The following is a 23,520-nucleotide window of genomic DNA, read 5'->3' as shown; positions in this document are numbered from 1 at the left end:
CCCACGACCTAGCAGTTTGCTGCCAGCGCTTATACCATTTGAGCTATAGCTCGTTGGTAGATTTATAAATGATTTATTTTGAATGTTATTCAAAGGAAAAGAGGTCAATTTGACGCTTTAAGATATATTGAAAGTCGAACATACGAAATAAAATAAAATTGCCGTTTTACAATGTCAGAGTCAGAGGTTTCTAAATAATTAAGCTTTTTATTTTCTTTTAAATCAGCTTAGTATCTTTTAGTTAAACATTGATAAATATCAATTGTATTGCATTGTGAACATGAGTTACATCAGGTCTCATATATACTAGAGAATTACACTCTATAGCTGTTACACTATAATAAGAACTAGTCTAAGAATAGGACTCTATCAAGTAGTTACAACAGAATATATTCTATCCTTATCATCCTCCCTGCAAGTTGTGTGGGGAAGATTGCACACACAACTTGAAACGGAATTTATGAAAACGATCCTTGCTCAAAGGTTTTGTAAGAACATCAGCAATTTGTTCTTCAGATGATAAATAACAGACCTGAACTTCACCTTTTGAAACTTTATCACGAACATAATGAAAATCTATTTCCAAATGTTTAGACCGGGAATGGAAAATCGGTGTTGTTGTCAAGTAGGTAGCACTGAGATTGTCGCACCATAATTTGGGACATGTTGTCACCATAAAACCGAGATCAGTGAGCAATGAAACAATCCAATGAATTTCCGTGACAGTCATGGCTAAAGCACGATACTCGGCTTCCGTAGATGATCGAGAAACAGTGCGTTGTTTTCTTGACCCCCAACAAATGAGATTCGAACCAAGATAAATAGCAAAACCTGTAGTTGATTTCCGATCATCAATATCACTTGCCCAATCTGCATCACTATATGCATTAATAGCCATAGTGGATGATTTTTGAATCAAAAGACCATGATCAAGAGTAGAGCGTAAGTAATGTAGAATACGTTTTACTGCTTGCCAATGAGAGAGTTTAGGAGAGTGCATAAACTGAGACACTTTATTGACAGCATAACATATTTCTGGACGAGTCAAGGATAAATACTGTAAACTTCCAACAGTGCTGCGGTAAAGTGTAACATCTGAGAAGGAATTCGTATCATGAATCGATAGTTTGCTTGCCGTGCAAGATGGTGTATTCAGTCCCTTTGCAGTTGTCATGTTGGCCCGAGTCAACAAATCATGTATATACTTCTTTTGTGTAAGCAATAAGCCATTAGAACTAAAAGTAGCTTCCATACCTAAGAAGTAATGGAGATTGCCGAGATCCTTGATGGCAAATTTGGTCTTCAAGTTTTCAATCAACGTGGAAAGAAAAGCTTCATTGTTCCCGGTAAGAATCAAGTCGTCAACATACACAAGACATAATGCTTGAACCGAACCCTTATGATAATGGAAAAGAGAGGAGTCAGCCTTTGAACCTTGAAAACCATTGGCAAATAATGCTGATGTAAGGCATTTGTACCATTGACGAGGCGCCTGTTTGAGACCGTAGAGAGATCTATGAAGTTGACAAACATGATTAGGAAATGCAGAGTTGACAAACCCAGGAGGCTGCTGCATATAAACAACTTCGTCTAGAGAGCCATGAACAAAAGCATTGGAAACGTCAAGTTGTTTAATTTTCCAATTTTTCGACACCGCAACTGATAAACATAGTCGAATAGAAGCAGGTTTAATTACAGGGCTGAATGTTTCAGAAAAATCAATACCAGGCCTTTGATGAAATCCCTTGGCTACTAACCGAGCCTTGTAACGTGCAAGTGATCCATCTGCATGTTGCTTTAAACGATATACCCATTTACAACCAATGACATTCTGACTTGAAACAGAAGGTACCAATGACCAAGTTTTATTAATCAATAATGCATCAATCTCTTCTTGCATGGCCTGCTTCCATTCTGGGATTTTAATAGCCTGAGAAAATGATGAAGGTTCAGCTAAGAGAGTAAGAGCTGCTGAAAAAGTTTTGGGTTTGAGATTGCCGGTTTTTGTTCTTGTATTGTATGGATGGGTTTGCTGAATATCTGAAGAAGGGGTGGCTGTATTTTTAGAGATAGAATTTGAAGGAATATTACTAAGATCAACAATAAGAGAAAGAGGTGGATTATTTGATGGAATGGCAATTTGTGGAGATGAGGTATCATTATCAGTGGATGGTGGTGGAGATAAAGTAGAAGTGGTCCTATTTAAATTCAAATGTGAAGGATTTGAGGGTTGGGATAAGGAAGCAGGTGGTGAAGTAACGTGAAATAAGTTGGGTAGAAAAATTGTAGCCGGGTCCGATTTTGATGCAGATTGGTTGGATCGGGAATCATCACCTTTGGCATATGGAAAGACCTGTTCATCAAAAAGGACATGTCGTGAGACAAATAATTTTTTACTTGCAAGATCAAGACAATGATAACCTTTATGAATTTTACTGTATCCAAGAAAAACACATGCTTTAGAACGAGGAGAAAGTTTATTCTGACTATAAGGTTTTAACCACGGATAACATAAACATCCAAAAATCTTAAGTTCACGATAATCTGGTGGAGAAGAGAAAAGAATTTCATATGGTGATTTATTTTGGAGGCGAGGAGTGGGTAGTCTATTAATGACAAAGACAGCAGTGTCAAAGGCATGTTGCCAATACTCGGTGGGAACAGAGGCATGTTGCATAAGAGCAAGTCCAGTTTCTACTATATGTCGGTGTTTACGTTCAGCACAACCATTTTGCTCTGGTGTCTTAGGGCAAGAGCTACGTTGTGTTATTCCATTATCACTAAGATATTTGGTTAATGCTTGGAATTCTCCACCACAATCAGCCTGAAACTGTTTAATTGAACGATTAAAGAATTTTTCAACAATATGCTTGAATTTGATGAATACATTTAGAACTTCAGATTTAAAACGGAGAAAGAAAATCCAAGAATACTTGCTATAATGATCATAAAATAGAACATAATAACGACAATGTTCAGAAGATATAAAAGGAGCAGGGCCCCAAACATCAGAACAAATCAAGTCTAATGGACCCTCGGCTTGATATTGTGACAAAGAAAAAGGCAACTTATGAATTCTACTAAGACTGCAAGCATGACATAAAGATAAATGACTAGAAGACTCAAACTTAATTGCTGATTTATTAAGGGCATTGCGGACAGTAGGAATTGCCGCATGAGCCAAACGAGCATGCCATGTACTCAAGGAACAATGATGAGCTTGAACTTTGGAGGAAGATGAACACTCTCTTTGTAAAGGCAATGTATATAATCCATTCTTATTCGGGCCTGTAAGGATTAATTCCTTCGTGCGGATATCCTTCACGTCAAAATGATCAGGAAAAAATTCAAGAGAAACTTTGTTAGTTCGAGTGAAATCAGAACTGATAAAAGATTATTACATGCCTCTGGAACACATAAGATATTTTGCAATAAAAAAGACTTATTATTATGTGAAGAGAATTGAGAAGAACCAATAGAAGAGATAGGAATTGTTTTACCATTGCTAATTGTGACATTATCAGAACCATGATAATCATAATGAACCGCTAAGTTTTCCATGTCTGCCGTAAGGTGATGAGTGGCCCCCGAGTCCAATATCCACGGTTGAGAATAAGGTGATGGTGAAGATGAAGCATAATTGGCTGATGGTCTAGGATTGTTGTATTGTCTGGTTGGGTGTGAGAAAGGTTTATTGGTGGGACATTGATTTGAAAAATGACCAAATCCAGAGCAATTATAACAGGTGACCTGTGAAGAAGAATTGTATTGTTGGGGACGTGAATGAAAACCCCTTCCATAAGAGCTTTCCGGATTTGGTGTCATTGGTCTTGAACTATACCCTCTGCCATTCGTATAATCCGAATAGTATCGACCTCCTCGACCTCTGCCTCGACTGCCCCGACCTCGGAAAGAGGGGGGTCGACCCAAAATTGAAGGTGCATTAGTGTAATGCGCCGTTGGGATTAAAATATCTTTCTGTGGTGTAATTTCATCGGCCAAATTTGATTCTTCACTAAGAAGTAATCCAAACAAATCTTCAAAAGATACATCATCGGACCTGTTTTCTAATGAACGATTGAATGGTCGATATAACGGACCCAAACCATTTGCAATAACACGTACGAGATCATCTTCTGGAACAGGGTGTCGAAGAGCATTCATTTGATCAAACATACTTTTGGCTCGTTGTACATAAGCCGTAATAGTTTCTGTGGCCTTTTTCTCAAGTTTGTAGAAATTGGATTTGAGTGTTCTCACTTGAGATTTTGATGCAGCAGCATATGTAGTTTCAAGTTTGGACCACGCTTCATGTGATGTTGATACTCCGACTATCTGTGGGACAAAACTTTCTGACATAGATCCTATTATCCAACTCAAAGCAAGCTGGTCCTGTCTAAACCACGATTCATAGGCAGGACTGATTTGATCATCAATCTTCATAGGGGGTGCTTCACAAGTGCCATCTATAAACTTATAAAGATCATAACTATGAAAAGAGGAAGTAATTGAGTTTTCCATAAGAGATAATTGGTTGAATTTAGTTTGATAGGGAGTTGATGAGCTATATTCGGTGGGTGAGCAGAAATATGAGTGGTATTTGCCATGGTGATTAAGGTAGAAGAAGAAGAAGAATTTGAAGATGACATGAAAAGAAAAAGAAAAGAAAAAAACTTCTAGCTGTTAAGCTTCAGCTCCGATACCATGATAAATATCAATTGTATTGCATTGTGAACATGAGTTACATCAGGTCTCATATATACTAGAGAATTACACTCTATAGCTGTTACACTATAATAAGAACTAGTCTAAGAATAGGACTCTATCAAGTAGTTACAACAGAATATATTCTATCCTTATCAAATATTATATATGGATATGATTAGTTTTTTATAAAAAGTATATGAATTAAAAATACAATATGATTTTTCTAAAAAATAATACAATATGAAATGTAATGCATACATTAGGTATTAGTCCATACAACAAATTTTTTCCCCGATAGGGGCACAATTCTAACTTTATCTTATACACAATGGTAGTTCATTAATAGTTCAATTAACAAATTCCTAATTAAAAACTTTACCATTACGCTCTCAAACCTAATCATTAACATGATTAATCACAAAAGAATAACCAAATTCAAACAAAAAAACAAATTTAATTAAACAAACTTTGCGTGTACTATCCTCAAAAGAAAGGTTAATCAAACTCTAGATGGGCCCCACTAATACGGTAGTGGATAAAGCAAAGGGAAGAGTCTATTCTCAATGGGACCCACACAGAACCGGACCCACCATTCTTCTTATCTTCTCTTCTAGTGCACCTAACATTAATCCCACCGTACCTTCCTCCACGTGGCGACCATCGAATGGGCATGTGGACTTTCAGTTCCGTCTCAGACAGAGATACTTCTATAAGTCTTGTGTGTATGTGTGACACTGTTTCTCAATAATTCTGTTTGTGTTTTGAATTTTTGATCATCATCATCATTTAAGGTACTGATAAAGATTCAATCTTTTTTGTTTTTCTTTCGTTTTCTTGTACTTTTGATTTGTGGGTTTTTTTGCAGTCTGTTTGTTTTCCCGGAAAACGATTCTTTTTCTTTTAACTTATGTTTCCAGTAAGAAAGTTTTTATTTTTTGGTTTCTGGGTTTCAGTTTTAGAATTAGTTTTGTATGATTGAGCTCTGTTTTTTTTGTAAAGTTCTCATCTTTAACCTTTGTTATTTTCTTTTTGTTAGCTGGACACTGGAATTTTGTTGTTTTTCTTCTTCTGTTTCATGGGGTTTGTAAAAAAATTACTTTTTTTGATCAGAATCGCATGTTAAATTAAGTATTTGAAGCTGTTTTTACCTACTTATGTGATGGCTACTGAGCTCATGTATTTTGCTGAAAATGGTAAATTTTGACAGTTTAGTTATTGATGGTTGTTATTTATGATGATGATGATGGTCCCCCTTGTGTGATGTAATACTATTGTGTTGTGAAAAGTGGGGTACCTAATTTCTGGCTTTTTTTGGTTAATCTGAGGGATTCATGTGCTACATTAGGTTGTTAATTATTAGTGCAACTATGGTAGGTTTGGATCCTTTTATAGGAAGGAGATTGCAGCTTATTCAATCTTTGGTTCTGACTCATGATACTATGAGTTGCAGTATCATTGTATTGAGTTTAGTTACGTTTTATGCAATTTTGGTTTGAATGTGGTATGCAATCCTTCATTAGAAAACATTTTGGGAACTTTTTTTTTTGATGAGTGAGAATTGTTTTCTACGCCTTTTTGGTACATTAGAGCGTCTCAAAATGTTATGTTAAAGGTTGTCTGTAAATTAATATGAGAAAACCTGCTGCATTTTAGCAAACAGTTTATTTCGGTTCTTATAGGTGATGTTCTAATATGCTGTCTAGTGCATATTTAATTCTTTAAAAGAAAGAATTTCATTTGAATTATTGGTGTGGGCTGAGCAAGTACTTTATTCTCATTTGTGCAGGTTGAAGGGGAGTGTCAGCTTTCCTTTTTGGTATTTGAATGGATTAGAGCATTGTTCTGCTGCCGAATTTTATGACATAAAATTGATTATAATTCGATGGGGGGAGCCTGTTCTAGGAAGAGGAATCAATTAAACAATGATGATAATTTACAAAGAGGCATTTCTAGAAGATACAGCAAAAGCGCAAGCTCAAAGTGGTTAGCAACTTCATTTCCAAGACCTGCTTATGAACTACAGCGAGGCAGTCAGAAATATCCATCCCTCATGGAGTTATGCATCCAAAAAATATGCGAGGTATATTCTCCTTAGTACGGTATCTGAATCCTCAAATTGTTATATGGACTGATTGCTTGAGCTTTTTACTCAAACAGGACATAAATAACTACAATACGTTTTCTATGCTTCCAAGGGATATTACTCAACAAATTTTTAACGAATTGGCATATTCTCAACAATTGAATGAGCTCCTTCTTGAAGCTTTTCGGGATTGTGCTCTCCAGGTAATGTCTGGTGGGACATGTGCAAACTCTTTTTAAGATCTTTGTCGCTGCTGAGTGTTGAATATCGCATGCTATTGAACTGATTGTGCTTTTAACAGGATCTTCACTTGGGAGGATGTTCCGGGGTTAATGATAGCTGGATGGCTGTTATCTCTTCACAAGGGATGTCTTTACTTTCTGTGGATCTTTCTGGTTCAGATGTAACTGATTCTGGATTGGCTCATTTTAAAGACTGTAAAAACCTGCAAGCCTTAAATTTTAATTATTGTGACCAGATTTCAGACCTCGGACTTGGTAAAATCAGCGGTAAGTAATAACCTTTCTTTTTCTTCTTCAGCTCTCTCTCAGTAGGCTAGTTTTTACTTATGGTATTTCTTTAAATCATTTAACTCTTAGAAACTGGCAAAGGATAACAACATAGAAGCCTTATATATATTACATATAATAAATGGAAATAAATTTAATTTTTTTTGTAACATTATAAATTCTGAATAATATACAGGCCTCACAAACTTGACAAGTTTGAGTTTTAGAAGAAACAATTCAATTACAGCACAAGGAATGAGCGCCTTTGCTAACTTGGTTAACTTGGTGAAATTGGATCTGGAGAGGTGTCCTGGCATTGGTGGCGGACTTGGTCATCTTAAAGGTATTGCCCACTTTAAAGCACTTTAACGTTGTTTGAAAATTACAAATTTGTCACTGACATTTATATAAGAAATGTGTCTTTTTATGCTAAATTTTGTATTTTGTTTTTAATGATGTTTTGTTGTGACTCATTCTTACAAGAGTCCAACTCTTTTTTTAATCAAATATTAAGAGGACAATCTGGACAGATTGAGCTTTCATAGGATTTTGCTTAGTCAAATAATATGAATTTGTCGTTTCCATTCTATTTTTTAAAGAAGCTTAAAATTCTCATATGTTTAACAGGATTTTGTGTAAACTCTAAATTGTGTAGAGCTACCTAGTGTTAAATAATTTTATTGATGCTTTTTTTTATGTTTCAAAAGCTTTCCATGTTTACGACTATCGGATTAATATGTTTGAGATCCTTGAAACCTCTGTTCATGTGTAGTGTGATTAAGCATATTCTGTGATGTACTTGCAACTACAAGTGCCAGTTTGTGACAATTTAAATCTAGATAGATGTTAGTATCAGTGCTCGGTAGGTGTTGCAATCAAGGAATTTATGACAATGAAGCTCTCAAGTTATAAAATCACTATGCTTTTGATATTTCGCTTTTTGGTTAATCTTTACTTCTGTTCCACATCTGTGTTACTGCAGGTTTGATGAAGCTGGAATCCCTTAGTATTAAATGGTGCAACTGCATAACAGATGATGATATGAAGCATCTCTCTAGTAATGAGCTCTTTGGTATTCTATTTCTCCGTTTGTTTTCCTTTCTCAGAAAAATGAATGTATATGTGAAGTGCGGCACTAGATATCTTAATCCTCTGTCTAACCAATTTAATGGAGCTTTTTTTTGTGTTTCTTGTATTGGTTATCGTTGCTGACTTCGGACTTGCATTCGCTTATCTCCCTATATATGACATCTTAGTCTCTTTCCTTTTCAGAATTCATGTCTACTATTTACAAATTTGATTCATGAAGCCTGAGAATTTCATGATAGGAAATTAACTCTGTTGACTAGAAAAGCTAAAATTAAAAGTGTGAAGTTAATTCTGAATTTGAGCCAATTCAATTTTTTATACAGGGCTGACAAATTTGAAAGAATTGCAACTCTCTTGCAGCAAGGTTACAGATTTGGGCACTTCTTATTTGAAAGGTATGGAGTTTTTTTTTCTTTTATTTATATTAGTGTCAAAAAGAGAATTAGGCCTCACTAACTGACACAGGAAACATTTCTTGCTTGCTTTGTTTAGCAAGTGAGGAAGTTATACGATGTACATAGGCCGAAGGTCAAAATTGGTTGAATCGAATCTACTTTATTTATAGCTTTTAATGATCATTTTAGCATACAACTAGCTTTTGAATTGCTTAGTTAATCTGCCTTATCTAAGTATTATTTTCTTAAGATCGGTTTACGATGATGCCCATGAACTGTTTGGTTCCGTAAGATTTCATTCTCTGTCATTTTAGTATCTTAGCTGATAATTAGATCCCAAAATATTAAAGAAGTTGATCACAATTCATTTTATTTTCAGGTTTGCATAAGCTCAGTTTACTAAATTTGGAGGGGTGCCCAGTTACCGCTGCATGCTTAAGTACTCTCTCAGGTTTGTAGTCCATTCCACTGCTCAACATGCTATCGACCCACCCAAGTGTTTGCTTCGAGAGTGGCTTTTGATGCTTAATTGGCCTGGTTTTCTTGTGATCTTGAATGTTTGATGTGTGGTGAACTATACTATGATGACTCTATTCTTGTTAAAAGTTTGAAAGACTTTCTTTATGTTGTTAAGTATGTTTAATTAATTGTTTGATGTGGATTTGTCGTAACCTGATTTCTGTTTTTACATGATTTTTTGCAGCTCTTGCTTCTCTGTTATATCTGAATCTCAACAGATGCCATCTTTCTGATGATGGATGTGAAGGTTTTTCCAGTAAGTACCATTCATATGCTTCAGTTTTATCTTATGGAAAGTTAATGTCATGTTTAACGGGAGGATCCTACTTTATGACTTGCCTTGTCTTCCGCAGAGCTCAAAAAACTTAAGGTATTAAATCTGGGCTTCAATGACATCTCCAATGCGTGTTTGGTACACCTAAAGGGTAGTCTATCTGCTGCTCTTCATCTTTTTTTTTTAATGCCAGAAGTGTAGATTATTATTTTTATATGTTTCTATAACTGTAGCTAGTGTTTCTGAACGACAAAAAATATTTCATTCTCTCAAAAAGATTTTTTTTAAAAGTTTAAAGATCCTTAAAAACAAGAAGAAACTAAGAAACTGAATAAGGAAAAGGTAACAATTTATCGGGCGCCTTTTCGCTTTTCCTGGAATTTTCGCAGTTCCATTTCTAAACTTTGATGATATGAATTGGCTGTGCAATGATTACATTATAAACTTTCAAAGTAATGTTTTACAGCTACGTTTTTTGAACTACATGTACTCATTGTAACTAATTTTCTATATTATTTCGATCAGGTTTGATTAATTTGGAGAGCTTGAACTTGGATTCTTGTACAATCAATGATGAGGGGCTGGCTAATTTAACAGGTCATTAATTGGTTTACCCATAGATTTATCATCTTTTTTAATTGGATAATTTTTCTTTCATTTCTTTTAATCAAATGTTCTCTAGAACCATATTCATAAGATTTTTTTTTCTGTACAAAGGTCATATGTATCCGTGATTCATTGCGTGTGCGCTGTGCATGCATTCTCCGTGTAGATAAAACTGAATTTATGGAGTCTTCAGTTAGAGTATACTTTGTTATGAAACTGTCTTGAATCCACATTTTGGAGGTTTAAACGTCCCTACCTTCAATTGCAAACATGTGATCTTTGTTTACTGAAAACTGCATTATGATCACTTCCAAATTCTTGAAAGGGAAAAAAGTAAAATGACCACATATTTAGTTGTCAAGACTCTTAGTGTTTATTGAAAATTCTACTGTTGAAACTGATAGCTTTTATTACAGTGACAGATTGATAATGACAGGTTTTTGAAAAGCTTTCAATAGATTTGTCAAACATACACACATACTAAATTATTTCCAGCTTTAAAAGACAATGTTGTCTGAGTTGTTTAATTTGCATAATTAAATGGTTTTCTCCTTTTCTGCTCTTTATCAGAAGGCTAACTTTTGAACGTTGCTTGGTCACTTGGTTTCAGGCCTTCGGAAATTGAAATGCCTAGTGCTGTCAGATACTGAAGTTGGAAGTGCTGGGCTCCGCCACCTTTCTGGTTAGAAATTTATTTCCTACTTGTGGATTGAAATGTAAATTAATTGATTAAACGTTATTCCTTCGTGAGAGTTCTTGGAGACGAAGGAAAGCAAATATATGTTTTCTATGGAGTTTGATATACCTAATTTTAGATTTAATATCGCACGATCTACATGATTCAAGATAAACCAAGTTATGATGCTAGATAAACAAGTTGAAGAGTCTGATCAACCGTACTCTTTGGGGAATTTTTTACTTCATGATTCACCAAAAGACGGTTTTTTGCTGTGGATAATACTTCAGCACTTCTTGTTATGAGCTTGTGTCTAATCTTTTTTGTGGTTTTTATGCATTGCATAACCTATTGTTTACTTGTTTATTTCTTCAGATTTGATCAATTTGGAGAGTATAAATCTCTCATTCACTATGATAACAGATGGAGGTATAAGAAAACTATCTGGATTGTCATCTCTTAGATCGCTTAATCTAGACGTTCGACAAATTACAGATAGTGGACTTGCAGCCTTGACAAGTAAGTGTATTTGAAAAATGGTACCTATAAACTCTTTCCTTAAATTAGCTAGCTCTTTGAGATCTTTCTATCTTTATCTTTAAAATCTAGTGTGGTATTTCTTGGTGATGGTTCAAATATATCATATATAAGCAACATGTGTTTGTTCAAATATGCCCGTCTCTGTTATTTTTCTGCTAAAATTTATTTGGCAGAGGCTTGCAACAAGTTTCTAAAATGCACTTAAAATTTGAAGCATATAGTATATATGATTGCTTATGAAATATAAGCCATTTGGTCATGGTAGGCTACAAGCCATAACCTTTGAGAGGATCTTTATTGTTTTAACTTTGAACTGTTGTGAAAAAATCAATTATTGTAAAAAAATCAATTATTTAATAAATTTAAGGAGTTATTTTTTAAAATATCACAAAAAAAATAACGAAATATAAAATATTGCTACCAGTAGTGGCTCTTGGTAACAATGCGCCGTTACTCGTAATATAAAATTATTTGAAAAATATTTTTTAAATATTGCATATCTAATTTTGAATTCATCAATCTGATAATGTGATATTAAAAAAAAAGTAACTAAAATTTCAAATGCTTGTTCTTGAGTGTTATACTTATATGTTCTACGTAAAAAAAGAATCCCCATTATTTTAGTTTCTTAGTCTCTAAGCAGCAATCTATAGTGTATGCATTATGAAGTACTCATTTTCTGGTCATGTTTGCATTTATTTAAGATCTTAAATATATTAAACTAGTTTGATGAAGAGATGCATGAACTGACTGCATCTGTCTGTTACAGGTTTGACTGGATTGACCCATCTGGATCTCTTTGGAGCTCGTATTACAGATTCTGGAACCAATTATTTGAGAAGTACGTTATAAGCATTCGTTGTTGATATTAGATCATGTGTAGTCATGGCATCACTGGGAAATTAAGAATGTGTTTTTTGTTTAGTCTTGCATCAATTACCTTCTCTTCTGCCTACCTCGCACGGTTTTTTAATGTGTTTGTTTTAATGTAGATTTCAAGAATCTGCAATCGTTGGAAATATGCGGTGGAGGATTAACTGATGCTGGCATCAGGAACATAAAGGATCTTTCGTCCCTGTCATTGCTCAATCTGTCCCAAAACTGCAACCTAACTGATAAATCGTTGGAACTAATTTCTGGTAACAATCACTGTATTTTCCCTTAGATGAATTATTTCATTTTAATTGTTTTAAATTAATGTTGGGCACTGGATCATCGTCCTAGTACCTAACAGGCTAACACACTATCATTGGTTAACATCTCAATACTTTTTATAAAATGGGCCAGTGCTTGTACATAGTTTTCTTTTCTTTAAATGCTTGAAGTTTCCTGGCAAGCACTTTTTTCTTTATATGCTCGAACTGCACATGCTTTTTATGTTGATTTTTGTTCAATTAATTTTTTATCTGTTAGCGTTCAGAATCAGTAATTATAATTTTTGTTCATTTACAATCCAGAATGCAACGACATTTGACAAACTTATAACCCCTACATCTCTGTAGGAATGTTCAAGTTCTAGGGAAAAAAATCACAAGTTCAACTCATATATCTCTGTTCATGCAGGGTTGACAGGACTGGTATCATTGAACGTGTCAAATTCGCGTATAACCAGTGCGGGATTACAGCATCTGAAGCCGCTGAAGAACTTAAAATCATTGACCTTAGAGTCGTGCAAGGTCACAGCAAATGATATTAAAAAGCTGCAGTCAACAGACCTCCCTCAATTAGTGAGCTACCGGCCTGAGTAGCCGAGGAGGCAGTATGAGATTTTACGTAAATAGGTTCCGTTGGCTTGGATTTTATATCATGGAAAAAAACATGAAGCTTAAAAAACATGATGATGAATTGTACATATGGGTGGTGATGGGATGCTAGCTCTAAACTTGCATCTTATGTGAAGCTTTCTTTCATGTTGATACAGTTTGAAAGAAATTGTATATAAGCTTCCTCCGCAAGTTGTTTATTAAAAAAGAACATTTTGTATATACTCTGACAATATGTTCACTTGAATTATGCAGATTGTTTGCAAACCAAATGCTCATGAGCTTTGAACTAATTTCATTTTTTTCTGGTTGAATCCTAGATATCTCAGCTTGTGCATCATGTCTTTTCTTTTCCTGTGTAGATTTTATATAAATTATGTTCATATGTTATTTATAGATAGAATCTTTAATTTTCTTTGCAGATATCAATAACGTTATATGATTAAATAATTTTCTGTTTGACTTTATTCAGAGGTGATGTGATTAAAAGTAAAGAGAGCAATAAAATAAAAACCGTTCTTGAACTGGTTGATATTTAATTCTTGCAAATTTCAACATAGTTAAAAAATTTGATAGGGGTCAATTAAGGATGTCCTCATTAACCTGTTTTTTTTTTCTTCTGAAGCACACTATTTTGTTGTTTATGACATTTATAGCAGAGGGATTGATGAATATAATATGGCAGCTAAAATCACAAAATTGGATTTTGTCAAGGTCAGAGCATAGACATTCAGAGGCTCATAGCCAGTTCAAGTTCTGTTCCAATGCTACATACAGATGATGAAAAATTGGACAATTTGTGTAATTGATAATGACCGAAACACCCATCAGGATGGAACATAAACAGCATGCCATGCATCCTTTTCAGCTGACACCACTATATAAAATCCAACAACCAAGTCTTGGTTTTGACAGTAACCATACATCATCTTGTAAGGACTAAATTGGCAAAGAAAATGAGTTCTGTATTTTTCATTTGAAAATTAATTCTAAAAAAACAGAAAGAGAGTCGCAAGAATTTGACCACATATTGGGAAAATTACAAAAAAAGTTGAAGCTTTTGATTTCTGTGGGTGGCAGGACTTGAGGACAAAAGAAAAATTTCAGCCTATTCAACAATTGCAAGGAAATAAAATGTACACAGAAAAGAAGCAACAAAAAATTAATAAAATAAACTTCCAGAGATTTCTTTCCAATGCCAAAAAGCATTTCACTACTAATATTCCTACAGCATTTACCTTACATAGTATCTAACAAAACATGCTAAGTCTACATCGTCTGCAACTTGTTCCTTCAGTAAATTACATATCATCAACCTCAACTGCAAACAAAAGTTCAAACAAATATAAGACGTCTAAAATACGAAAAGAACACCAAGGTATAATAAGTTAGCTTAAAGATAGAGAGAGATTGCAACATTTCTACGTGTCACTTTCCCGGTTATGGTTTTCCAAGTAAAACCGACTAAATTTCATATTTCGTTCTTATCATCATGTAGTAAATGTTGGGTATTCAGACCTCTAAATAGTAGCAGAAAATTTAGGAGCACGAAAGCCAGTCATACCTAACTTAGGAATGGGCCAGCAAGCCAAGCATGTAAAAGAACTTGAGCTGTGGCGGTCGTTAGATCATCTTTGGGCTTGATCTGAACCTGAAGCTCCAACAGGAGTAGCTGGAACACTGCTTGCTGACCCATTCTCAACAGGTGGAGGCACACCCCATTTGCCTTCAGACTCTGGGGGTTCAAAGACATGAACTCCACCATCAGATAGTCCCAATGCAAACTGATTCGGTTCTTGTGGATGTGCAGCAATCACAAGTGGATGGACACTAGAACTGCCATAAGGTAAAAAAATTAAGTGTCAGAAATGGTATGGCTTGCATAACAATACTATTCTTACTAAACTGAACTAGCAAGGGACATAAAACTCAAATTCAGATTGAAAATTTCTATAACGTTTCCTTTTGACACTGAGCAGGATCATTACCTAATATTAGCAGAAAGGTATGAGGAAGGATTGATACGACATCGTAATCTGAGATTTTGGGCACTGAACACACAAATTGTTGCATCTAAGAAGCTAGCATATACAAGCTGACTGTCACATGAGAACGTTGCATGAGAGATTGGAGCAGAAGATTCACGCGTGACCCACTAAACAAACACCAGGAAAGAGAGATAAATTACTAACACAAAAACATATGCAATCTCCAATTATATAAAGAAGGGAAAAATCACTATTGGCATCCACTAGAAGGGTCGATTAAGCTACCTGCTTTGTACACTCTAATTTTGTTGCTTCAAATATAGCAAGCTGTGTCTCATGTACAACCAGAAACTGTATCTGGTCTTGATGAAACTGTACACGTGTATCTGATTGTCCTGTTGTTGTCCTCCCAGGTGGAACCTGTAAGAATCTTGTCTTCTGCTTTTCCCATCCATCAGAGTTCCATACACAAAGCTGAAGAAAAGACAGTAAGAGGGTCAGCACCAAATTTTCAATAATGATTCACAAAGAAAGGAAGAAAAGAGAGGGAGCATAAGCACAAGTATTTTGCATTCTTCACAAAAGAGCCATAGAATAATGCAAATGAAAACAAATTTAAGAACTGAAAGAAGTAGCTAATGCCAAAGATAGAGATCTAGAAAATCTTATATTCTTATCCTGTATGTCACTTGGGAAAACCAAAAAAATCGCTTAGCATACCATTTGCAAATTAATGCACTATGGAATTATGTCGAAATGCCAGATAAGTTGAAGGTTACAAAAGCGTGAATGCATATATTTTCGAGGAAAAAAATTCAGTAATATAAGTACTAATCATACCAAAACAAACTGAAGCTTGACGAAAGTGACCAGACAAGATTTAATGGGAAAACAACTACCTGAGCATCTGCTCCTGATGAAACTAGCACATTCAACACATGAGAGAAGGCAAGGCCAGTAACTCTTTTTGAATGGCCTTTGAGCTTACTCTTAACCTACATCAGAAAAAAAAAATAGTACAATTAGCCCTCTAATGAAACATATAATTAGTGGGCTGAATTTCTTTAAAAAATTAGAGAAATTATTTATTGAATTTATAAACATAAAAAATGAGATCAATATATTTAAAACAAATCACACAAATAGACTAAAACTAAATTTACTATTATGTAAATATTCTAGTAAAAGGTCGTACACCATATTCTAGTTTTCCTTACTATACCCTCTTTGCTCATTAATAAACACAGAATCTTTAGCAACATTAATTAAGTGTTTAGTTTAGTGTTGAATATTTTTTATATTTTTTTTACATATAAAACATGAAACTAATCAATCCTCATGTAACCAAATAACAAGCATCGGCCCTAAATATGAACAATGTAAATAACCAAATATATTATCTTACCTCATCTACCCGAACATTATATATCTGAATTGTGGAATCATCCATGCCAATAGCGATAATGTTATTATCTTGAGGATGAAAAGCAAGAAATGTTGCTGCAGGTGGTGCCGGCATGAAAGTTGTCATTGTCTGCATCGCTCCAAATAAGTTGAGTTTGGTCAAATGAAATTGATGGAAAAAATTGATGTAGCATCTATTGATTAGTGCAGTACCTTAAATGTCATCATATTGAAAAGGGAAATCTTTCCTCCAGATGCGGACATAACATAAGAATCATTTTTGGACAAAGCAAAGCATGGCACAGACTCTTCAGGGTTAGTGTCAGTACTATCATTGGTCATCAGAATGCCACTTGATGGTTGCCACAATTGAGGTGATACATTGGCAGTTGCCTACAAGATGAAGCACCAATTTTGAATACAAAATGGAAGTCATTTAGAAACCCAAAGAAAATGCAAGTCAGATGGATAAAAACACTTAAATGTTTATGTACCTTGCCAGTTGAATTACGTTCGCTTCGTTGCCATTTCCAAAGAAGATGGATTGCATTTGATGCTAACGCCAAAATGGCATTGCCTGAATTTGTATAAATTAACCTTGATATCTGCAATAGTCAAGGAAGAAGCTTATGAGGATATCATCATAAAAAGAGAACTTTTTCATGAGAAACAAACCCTATAATCCTAATTCAATAATTTAGTGGAATTCTAAGCAACTATGTACAACTAGTCTTTAGTATATGTAAAAGGTAACTAATTTCAGAAACAAGCAACATTTACAATATGTACATATTAAAGAAAACTTTTTATATCACCTAAAGTCATTAAGTTATCCATAAAAATGTAATTTGTCACCAAACATAGCAGCTATAAAACTGAATCAACTTAGAACATAAAAATAAAAGGTCCCTTTTAGAAGGAAAAAGTTCAGTTAATATCCATAACTAACAAATAAAAATAGCAGATTCACCAGCTTCTATTATTGACATGCTCCTTGCAGTCTCATATTAGGAAAAGAAGAAAGGAATTTTGTTCTTAAAAGGGGAAAATACTTATTTAAGATTACGAGTTTTGACATCACCAAAAATATCAACAGCTGACCATTTACCCTGAGATAAGTGTATTGATCTACTTACAATTATTTTCTTTTAAGCATATACATTAGTAAAAGTATAGCAGTGATGAAGGATATTTAAGAAGTTCAAAGAGATGATTAAAAAAAAACAGAAATTATGTTCAGAAATACCATAAACAACCATGAAAAGATCAAACATATAATCAACCAGATATGTAGGGTGGAAAATAAATTAACATAAAATGAGTTTTCCATCAAGCAAGTTTATACCTTGTTTACTCTCACGTTCTCAGGGAGCCTTAATGACCGACATTGTGATGTTTCACTGATTTCAGTAAGCTTCCATATCTTTGATTTATCATTGGATTCTTCATTTATTCTAGGTTTTACATCTCCCATGTTCCTAGCATCTCCATTCTGCCAAACAAAATTCTTTAAGCCAAATCCATGACAAAAAATATTATATGGTACTAAAAGAAAATTCAATAGATCATGCTCCTAGTTTTCAATTGTCTGATTGAAGGCTAACTATTATCAAGTAGTGCAACAGAGTGAAATTATAAACTGAATATAAAAGAACAAATACATTGAACTAACCATGCCGGGCAGAGTAACCACAGACGTACTTCTGTCAGGAAGTCCAGCACTGGTTGCCGCAGCAGCAGCTGCTGCCGCCGCTGATATTGGGTTAATTATAGGCTGCACAAGGTAAACCATGTTAGAAAAATCTTAATTGGCACAGGTCCACATCATAAGAAAACTGACAATATCCCAAACCCACCTTTGTAACAGCTTCAGATGCTCGTGAGGCGTCATAAGAGAGATTCTCAAACTTCCGTAACAACCTATGACCATCTGAATTTGACAATATTTTAATACCGTTATCATTGGCAGAAACTGCCAAGAGGCTGCTATCTTTGTTGAAGCGGATACGCGGGCTAGCCTGTAAATTAGTAGCAAGACCAAAACTAAGCACCTAACATTATAACTTTTTTTTAAACACTTCCAGGTAAATATGACTTACTGGAAGGCCTCCATCAGCATCAATTGATGTCAAAAGTTGAACATTGTCCATATCCCAGAACTTGATAGAGAAATCATCACCGGCAGCCAAAAATCGGTTCTTTGTAGTATCAAATTGCACAACACCTAGAGAACGTTTGCGGAAACCTTGATAGCTCCTTTTTACATTGCCTTCACTCTCATTCCATTCAACAATATGTGACTCTCCATCTTTACTTGTCCCGCATGAAAACAGCCTACAGTTTCCACCGAGAAACACACAAGAAAAAAATTAATTGATAACAAATAACAAGCAGTACAAGAACAATAAGTCGTGTATATTTACCTTGTACCATCAGCACTGTAAGACATAGTTGTGCACCAGCGACCGGGAGCCTCATAATCAACTCGTGATCCTAAGTTGTCATACAACCATGCTTTTATCTTTCCATCAAGGGCTGTTGAAAATATGAACTAAGAGGGAAATGTACCAAAGAGATTGTCAAGCACAAGGAGATATTGGCAATGATCAGTTGTAGGACGAAAAAAAAAACCATGGCTGCCCAAATTAGGAAACAACTGAGAACTGGAAGAAAGCGTTAAAACTATAATATACCTGAATGTTTTCCTTATAGTGAGGGCAGACAGAATAAACAGGAGCTTCATGACCTTCAAAAGTATACTGTCTTGTACCAGTAGCAGCATCCCATACCTAACATTATAAAATAAAGTCAGTAACCACCAAATATATTTTTGTCGGAAGGGAAAAATATAAAGAAGAAGGAGAAAACATATTGTAAAAACAGACCTTGATTGTTTTGTCATCACCACAGGTTATTACACAAAGTTGTTTGTTAGGAGTGGAGAAAGCAAGATCATTTACTCCACCAACATGAGCATCAATCTACATCAGAAAATCCACTGTCATTTCGCATTCAAGAAATACAAACACCAAGTGTAAAAGGCTCCATTAATTCACACATCTCAAAATACATCATATTTACCTCCAAGTGCTGCCTGACATCATCACCCCTATGGTAAGAGTAAATTTGGACAATGTGCAATGAGTATGCAACTCCTATTGTTGGAAAAGAAAGGACACATCAGTGAGGTCCCCTTAGCACCCACAAAGCATCTGATGGATGAATTTTATAATGAAACAATGAATGAAAAAGAATTCACTGTACCAAATAATGAGCCATCAGGACTCCAAATCACACGGTTTACAGATACGCCAGGATCCTTGACTAGAGCTGCCTGAATTTCATGAAAACAAAATCAATTTTTTGGAAATTTCACTTTACAAGCATTTTACATAAAAGCACAGACAAAATCAAAATTTTGAACATGGATTAACCTGCAGAGGCATCGAACAAGTACTAATATCCCAAACTTTAAAGTTTCTTAACACTAGTCGCTCCCTGGAACCAACTTCCCATAGGGCAACATCCCCCACATTAGTACCAACTGTAGTAAAAATTAGAGAAATCATTGTTAATTCTAAATTTGAGAAATCAATCATCAATTCCTAATGGTAATAATTAAATAATGATATAGGCCCATGGAAAAATGAATTTCATTGAAATTAAAGATCCAAAAACAAAAACCTAGAAGAATAGTTTGCTCAAGAGGATGGAAATCCATGCTCATTGGAGATGATCCCTGATTCAAAGTCCGCACAACAGTCTTTGGCAAGTCATCCGGTGCATTAAAAGACTGACCATGCCCATGTCCTGGAAATGACACCGGCAACACGTTAACTGGCAAATTTACCTGCACGATAAGAAAACAATCAATAGTACAGAGAACTTCTGCAGAACAACAAGAACATAATTTTGGAGAATAAATGAACCTAGCCAATGGACATATTGAAATTTTCATGACAGCCCAAAGAAAGCAAGGGCAAGCTACCTCGTCAGAAATTCCCATAGGCCTTGTTCTTTTTGCCACATGGTCAGAATCTCCAGATGGATAGTCCACTGCAGCATTAGTTGGAGGCGTCCTTGGATGCTTTAGAGCGGCTATGCAAAGCAAGCAAAACATATCTAGTTCAGAAAACTGTTACAAAATATGAGTATTGATGCGAAAAAACTACATGCATCTGATCAGACATTAGAATAATACCTGAGATTGATGGAGCACCAAGACCAATGCCGCCTCCAGAAACTGCTGGATGATTTGCAGCAGAAGAATTAGACATCCAGCCTGCGAGGGGTGCTGGAACTGGTGCTGGTGTAGGCTGAAATGGCTGAATACAAATTGCAGGCTCATTAAGCATAACACACACATATTAATGAAAGAAAGTGCTAGAACAAGAAAATCCAGAAAACTAACCCCGTGTGCACCAAGAGGAGGAAATCCTCCAGCTTTTGGTAAGGATCCCAGCAATGGGTTGTTTGCAGGTGATGGAGCCCGAGCACCATTTGGTTGCCCACATGAATGATCCACAAAGAGAGTTTTAATATCTGGATTTGGCCTTGGATTTTTACAAAGTTGATGCTGCCAATTCAAGCTGTAATTTGTACAAAATAAAAGTTATTTGTTTAATCCCGAAAATCAAGTATGTACAGCTAGTTTTCTTTTGGAGTATGAACAGCTAGTTATGCAGTCTGTAAAGGCCAAAAATGACTACATGTACCCATTCCTACCTTATATGCTCTCATTGTATTCTACAACTTGCAGCAGAAGGACAAATATTGAGCAGTACACATACTAGCAAATTTCTGGCACTTGCTACTACGATTATTTATGTGCGTTTTAATCAACAACTTATGACCAAAAGTAGCATTATTTGAGCAACACATGCACACCATTCGATTCACTACTAGAGTCCCAACCAGAGCTTTGACATATGATAACTTATCTAGTAATGTTATATTAGCAAAATACTTAAATAGCAGATAAATGCATGACATAGAAAGATGAAGTAAAGAGAAAGAATAGAGCCCAAAATGCAATCAAGATGAGTTTGTATATTCTACTATTATAGCATCCTATTAATTTAATTACCTTTGGTTGATGAGAGTTCGCAATCTTGAATTTTTAAGGTTAGGAAACTGCAATTTATCACGAAACAGGGGATTGGCTTCAATAAGCTTCTTGAGCTCCACCAACATAATTGCTCTTGCTGACTTCGTATCTCCATATTTAGATAGTTGCTCATTCTCCCTAGTGCATATCAATAGCCATTTTTACACAAATCCAATAGTTATTTTAATTAAACTTTACATTTAACCACATATCGTACATACCTGAAGTTCTCCAATGTCAATAACTGTGTGATTTCCTTAAAAAGTTCCTCATTGAATGTAGCAAACACTTTCAGGTCCTTTACCAATATATCCACTGCCTTGGATCGATCATGCCTGTTAAAATTACGAACATCGTCATCTATATAAATACATAATTGCCGCATGACAACTCCTGAATTAGAAAATGACAGTAAGACTAAAACACAATTGCACTCACTTATCCAATGCCTCAAGGTACTTTTGCTTTCTAATCTCAAAAAAGATTTTCATCGAGTATCGGTTATCATCCACTTTAGTGAAACCAGAAAGGTACTTCTCCACCTCATCCCAATTACCACCATGCACCTCATCCTCAAAATACTTCATGTTAAAGAAAAACCCAGATTCCTGCTCAAGTCTATTTCGAACATTTTGAAACAACAATAAATGTGTCCAAATCAGCAAGTCATATTTATTTAAACAAAATACATAATAGCAACAAAAACAGTAATAAAAAAAAACTCACTTGTGAACAGTCTCTTTGAACTTTTCTTCATCAAGAAACTGAAGAATCAAGAACACAAGCTCTCTGCTGAGAGACGACATCTTAAACGCCCCGTTTTCGCTTATAATTATCACAACACAACCCTAATCACCACTAGATCTGGAAAAAAAATTCCACAAAAATACAAAAAAAATAGTCAGCCATAAATAACAAATTGCTTCAAGAAAACAACTGATAAAATAGTTATACAAAATTAAAATCATCTTAAAAACCAGATCATTTAACTACCACACACGCATAATCATCATTTTTACCATAATTACTTCACATAGTAAACATTAAATGGATCAAACAAAACCAAAACCACACCAATTAGGGTTTTAAAACTAATTTTTTCCTCTTAGGGATCAATTAGACATGAACAAAAAAATTAACAAAAAAACAAATAAAATTACAAAATATAAAAGATTTTAAAAGTGTTAGGTTCTAAAAAGGAAAAAGAAAAGGAAATTTCTAAGAAACTCACCAGATCAGAGAGAGATAAGCTTGAAGAAAAGCTTTCTCTCTCTAGAAAAGTAGAGCTTAAATGAGATGGTTTTTTGTTTCTCTTTCTAGACTTTTTTTTGTTTCTCTCTCTAGAATTTATATTTATATACACACACATACAAACATTTAAAACCTTGCAGGAATGGCGATTTTTATAGGAAAGAGGAGACAGATAGAAGAGGATGATAAGTCGAACTACGTATCCTAAACTGCAGTTCCTATCATTTGATAAGCTATCATTGATAAGAGAAGTTACTTATCTATAAGTGCAGTCTTTGTGGTCCCTACTTAGCCGGCTACGATTTGTCGAATTTATCGGCGCGGAATCTCTAGCTGACAACTGTTTATGTTAATTAAAAGATTGTCTACGACGGGTTTTATTTTGAAAGCAGATAGGATTGGTTGACTGTTGTGATGATGTGACGTGGGGGTTAATCCAACGGTGGAGAAGTGAGGTGGAGGTGAAACGCGGAGTATAGGAAAAAGTCAGGAAAGTGAATTTTTACCCTCTCAGATCCCCGAAGAAACGACAAGCCATTCTAGGACTGGGCAATATGAAAGTACCCTTGGAGTTTGATGAATATTACGAGATTGCCATTTTTTTTATGG

At 35.0% G+C, this 23,520-nt stretch overlaps 2 protein-coding genes across 5 annotated transcripts; one reads left to right on the top strand and one right to left on the bottom strand.

The window, feature by feature from the left end:
- The first annotated feature begins 5,396 nt into the window (after positions 1–5,396).
- LOC126681117 (uncharacterized) lies at positions 5,397–13,433 on the top strand. Of its 3 annotated transcripts, none has more exons than XM_050376504.1 (16): positions 5,397–5,498; positions 6,494–6,787; positions 6,865–6,993; positions 7,092–7,299; positions 7,496–7,642; positions 8,282–8,356; positions 8,712–8,783; positions 9,163–9,234; positions 9,487–9,558; positions 9,656–9,727; positions 10,102–10,173; positions 10,793–10,864; positions 11,234–11,377; positions 12,168–12,239; positions 12,391–12,537; positions 12,962–13,433. In XM_050376504.1, exons 2-16 carry the CDS (start codon positions 6,590–6,592, stop codon positions 13,144–13,146), a joined length of 1,737 nt encoding a protein of 578 aa, XP_050232461.1. In that variant the 5' UTR covers positions 5,397–5,498; positions 6,494–6,589; the 3' UTR covers positions 13,147–13,433. The 3 variants fall into 3 exon arrangements, with proteins under 3 accessions (XP_050232461.1, XP_050232459.1, XP_050232460.1); XM_050376502.2 differs by having other exon boundaries at positions 5,398–5,498; positions 8,282–8,371; XM_050376503.1 differs by lacking the exon at positions 5,397–5,498 and adding an exon at positions 5,760–5,900 and having other exon boundaries at positions 8,282–8,371.
- Positions 13,434–14,309: 876 nt separating this feature from the next.
- On the bottom strand, positions 14,310–23,044 carry LOC126680604 (topless-related protein 1). Of its 2 annotated transcripts, none has more exons than XM_050375752.2 (27): positions 22,892–23,044; positions 22,387–22,524; positions 22,099–22,278; positions 21,882–21,995; positions 21,640–21,798; positions 20,965–21,142; positions 20,755–20,878; positions 20,542–20,651; positions 20,238–20,403; positions 19,988–20,097; positions 19,818–19,887; positions 19,635–19,708; positions 19,439–19,534; positions 19,247–19,342; positions 18,977–19,104; positions 18,653–18,887; positions 18,410–18,571; positions 18,226–18,327; positions 17,899–18,045; positions 17,048–17,158; positions 16,767–16,946; positions 16,555–16,683; positions 16,049–16,144; positions 15,435–15,623; positions 15,150–15,316; positions 14,726–14,997; positions 14,310–14,482 (listed from the first exon to the last, which is right to left on the bottom strand). In XM_050375752.2, exons 2-26 carry the CDS (start codon positions 22,464–22,466, stop codon positions 14,790–14,792), a joined length of 3,411 nt encoding a protein of 1,136 aa, XP_050231709.1. In that variant the 5' UTR covers positions 22,467–22,524; positions 22,892–23,044; the 3' UTR covers positions 14,310–14,482; positions 14,726–14,789. The 2 variants fall into 2 exon arrangements, with proteins under 2 accessions (XP_050231709.1, XP_055961659.1); XM_056105684.1 differs by lacking the exon at positions 22,892–23,044 and adding an exon at positions 22,680–22,696.
- Positions 23,045–23,520: the final 476 nt, after the last annotated feature.

This window comes from Mercurialis annua, linkage group LG5 (assembly GCF_937616625.2).
Source record: "Mercurialis annua linkage group LG5, ddMerAnnu1.2, whole genome shotgun sequence".
NCBI classification, from domain to species: Eukaryota; Viridiplantae; Streptophyta; class Magnoliopsida; order Malpighiales; family Euphorbiaceae; genus Mercurialis; species Mercurialis annua.
This window is presented reverse-complemented; position numbering and strand designations above follow the sequence as displayed.

What these genes read in the sequence shown, in the direction of transcription:
- LOC126681117 (XM_050376502.2), top strand. Translation starts at nt 6,590, where the DNA reads ATGGGGGGAGCCTGTTCTAGGAAGAGGAATCAATTAAACAATGATGAT. An exon ending in GGGCACTTCTTATTTGAAAG is followed by an intron (nt 8,784 to 9,162) that starts GTATGGAGTTTT and finishes TTTTATTTTCAG; the next exon opens with GTTTGCATAAGCTCAGTTTA. An exon ending in ATGCTTAAGTACTCTCTCAG is followed by an intron (nt 9,235 to 9,486) that starts GTTTGTAGTCCA and finishes GATTTTTTGCAG; the next exon opens with CTCTTGCTTCTCTGTTATAT.
- LOC126680604 (XM_050375752.2), bottom strand. Translation starts at nt 22,466, where the DNA reads ATGTCGTCTCTCAGCAGAGAGCTTGTGTTCTTGATTCTTCAGTTTCTT. An exon ending in TGGTGCTCCATCAATCTCAG is followed by an intron (nt 20,652 to 20,754) that starts GTATTATTCTAA and finishes TGCTTTGCATAG; the next exon opens with CCGCTCTAAAGCATCCAAGG. An exon ending in AACGTAATTCAACTGGCAAG is followed by an intron (nt 16,947 to 17,047) that starts GTACATAAACAT and finishes TTCATCTTGTAG; the next exon opens with GCAACTGCCAATGTATCACC.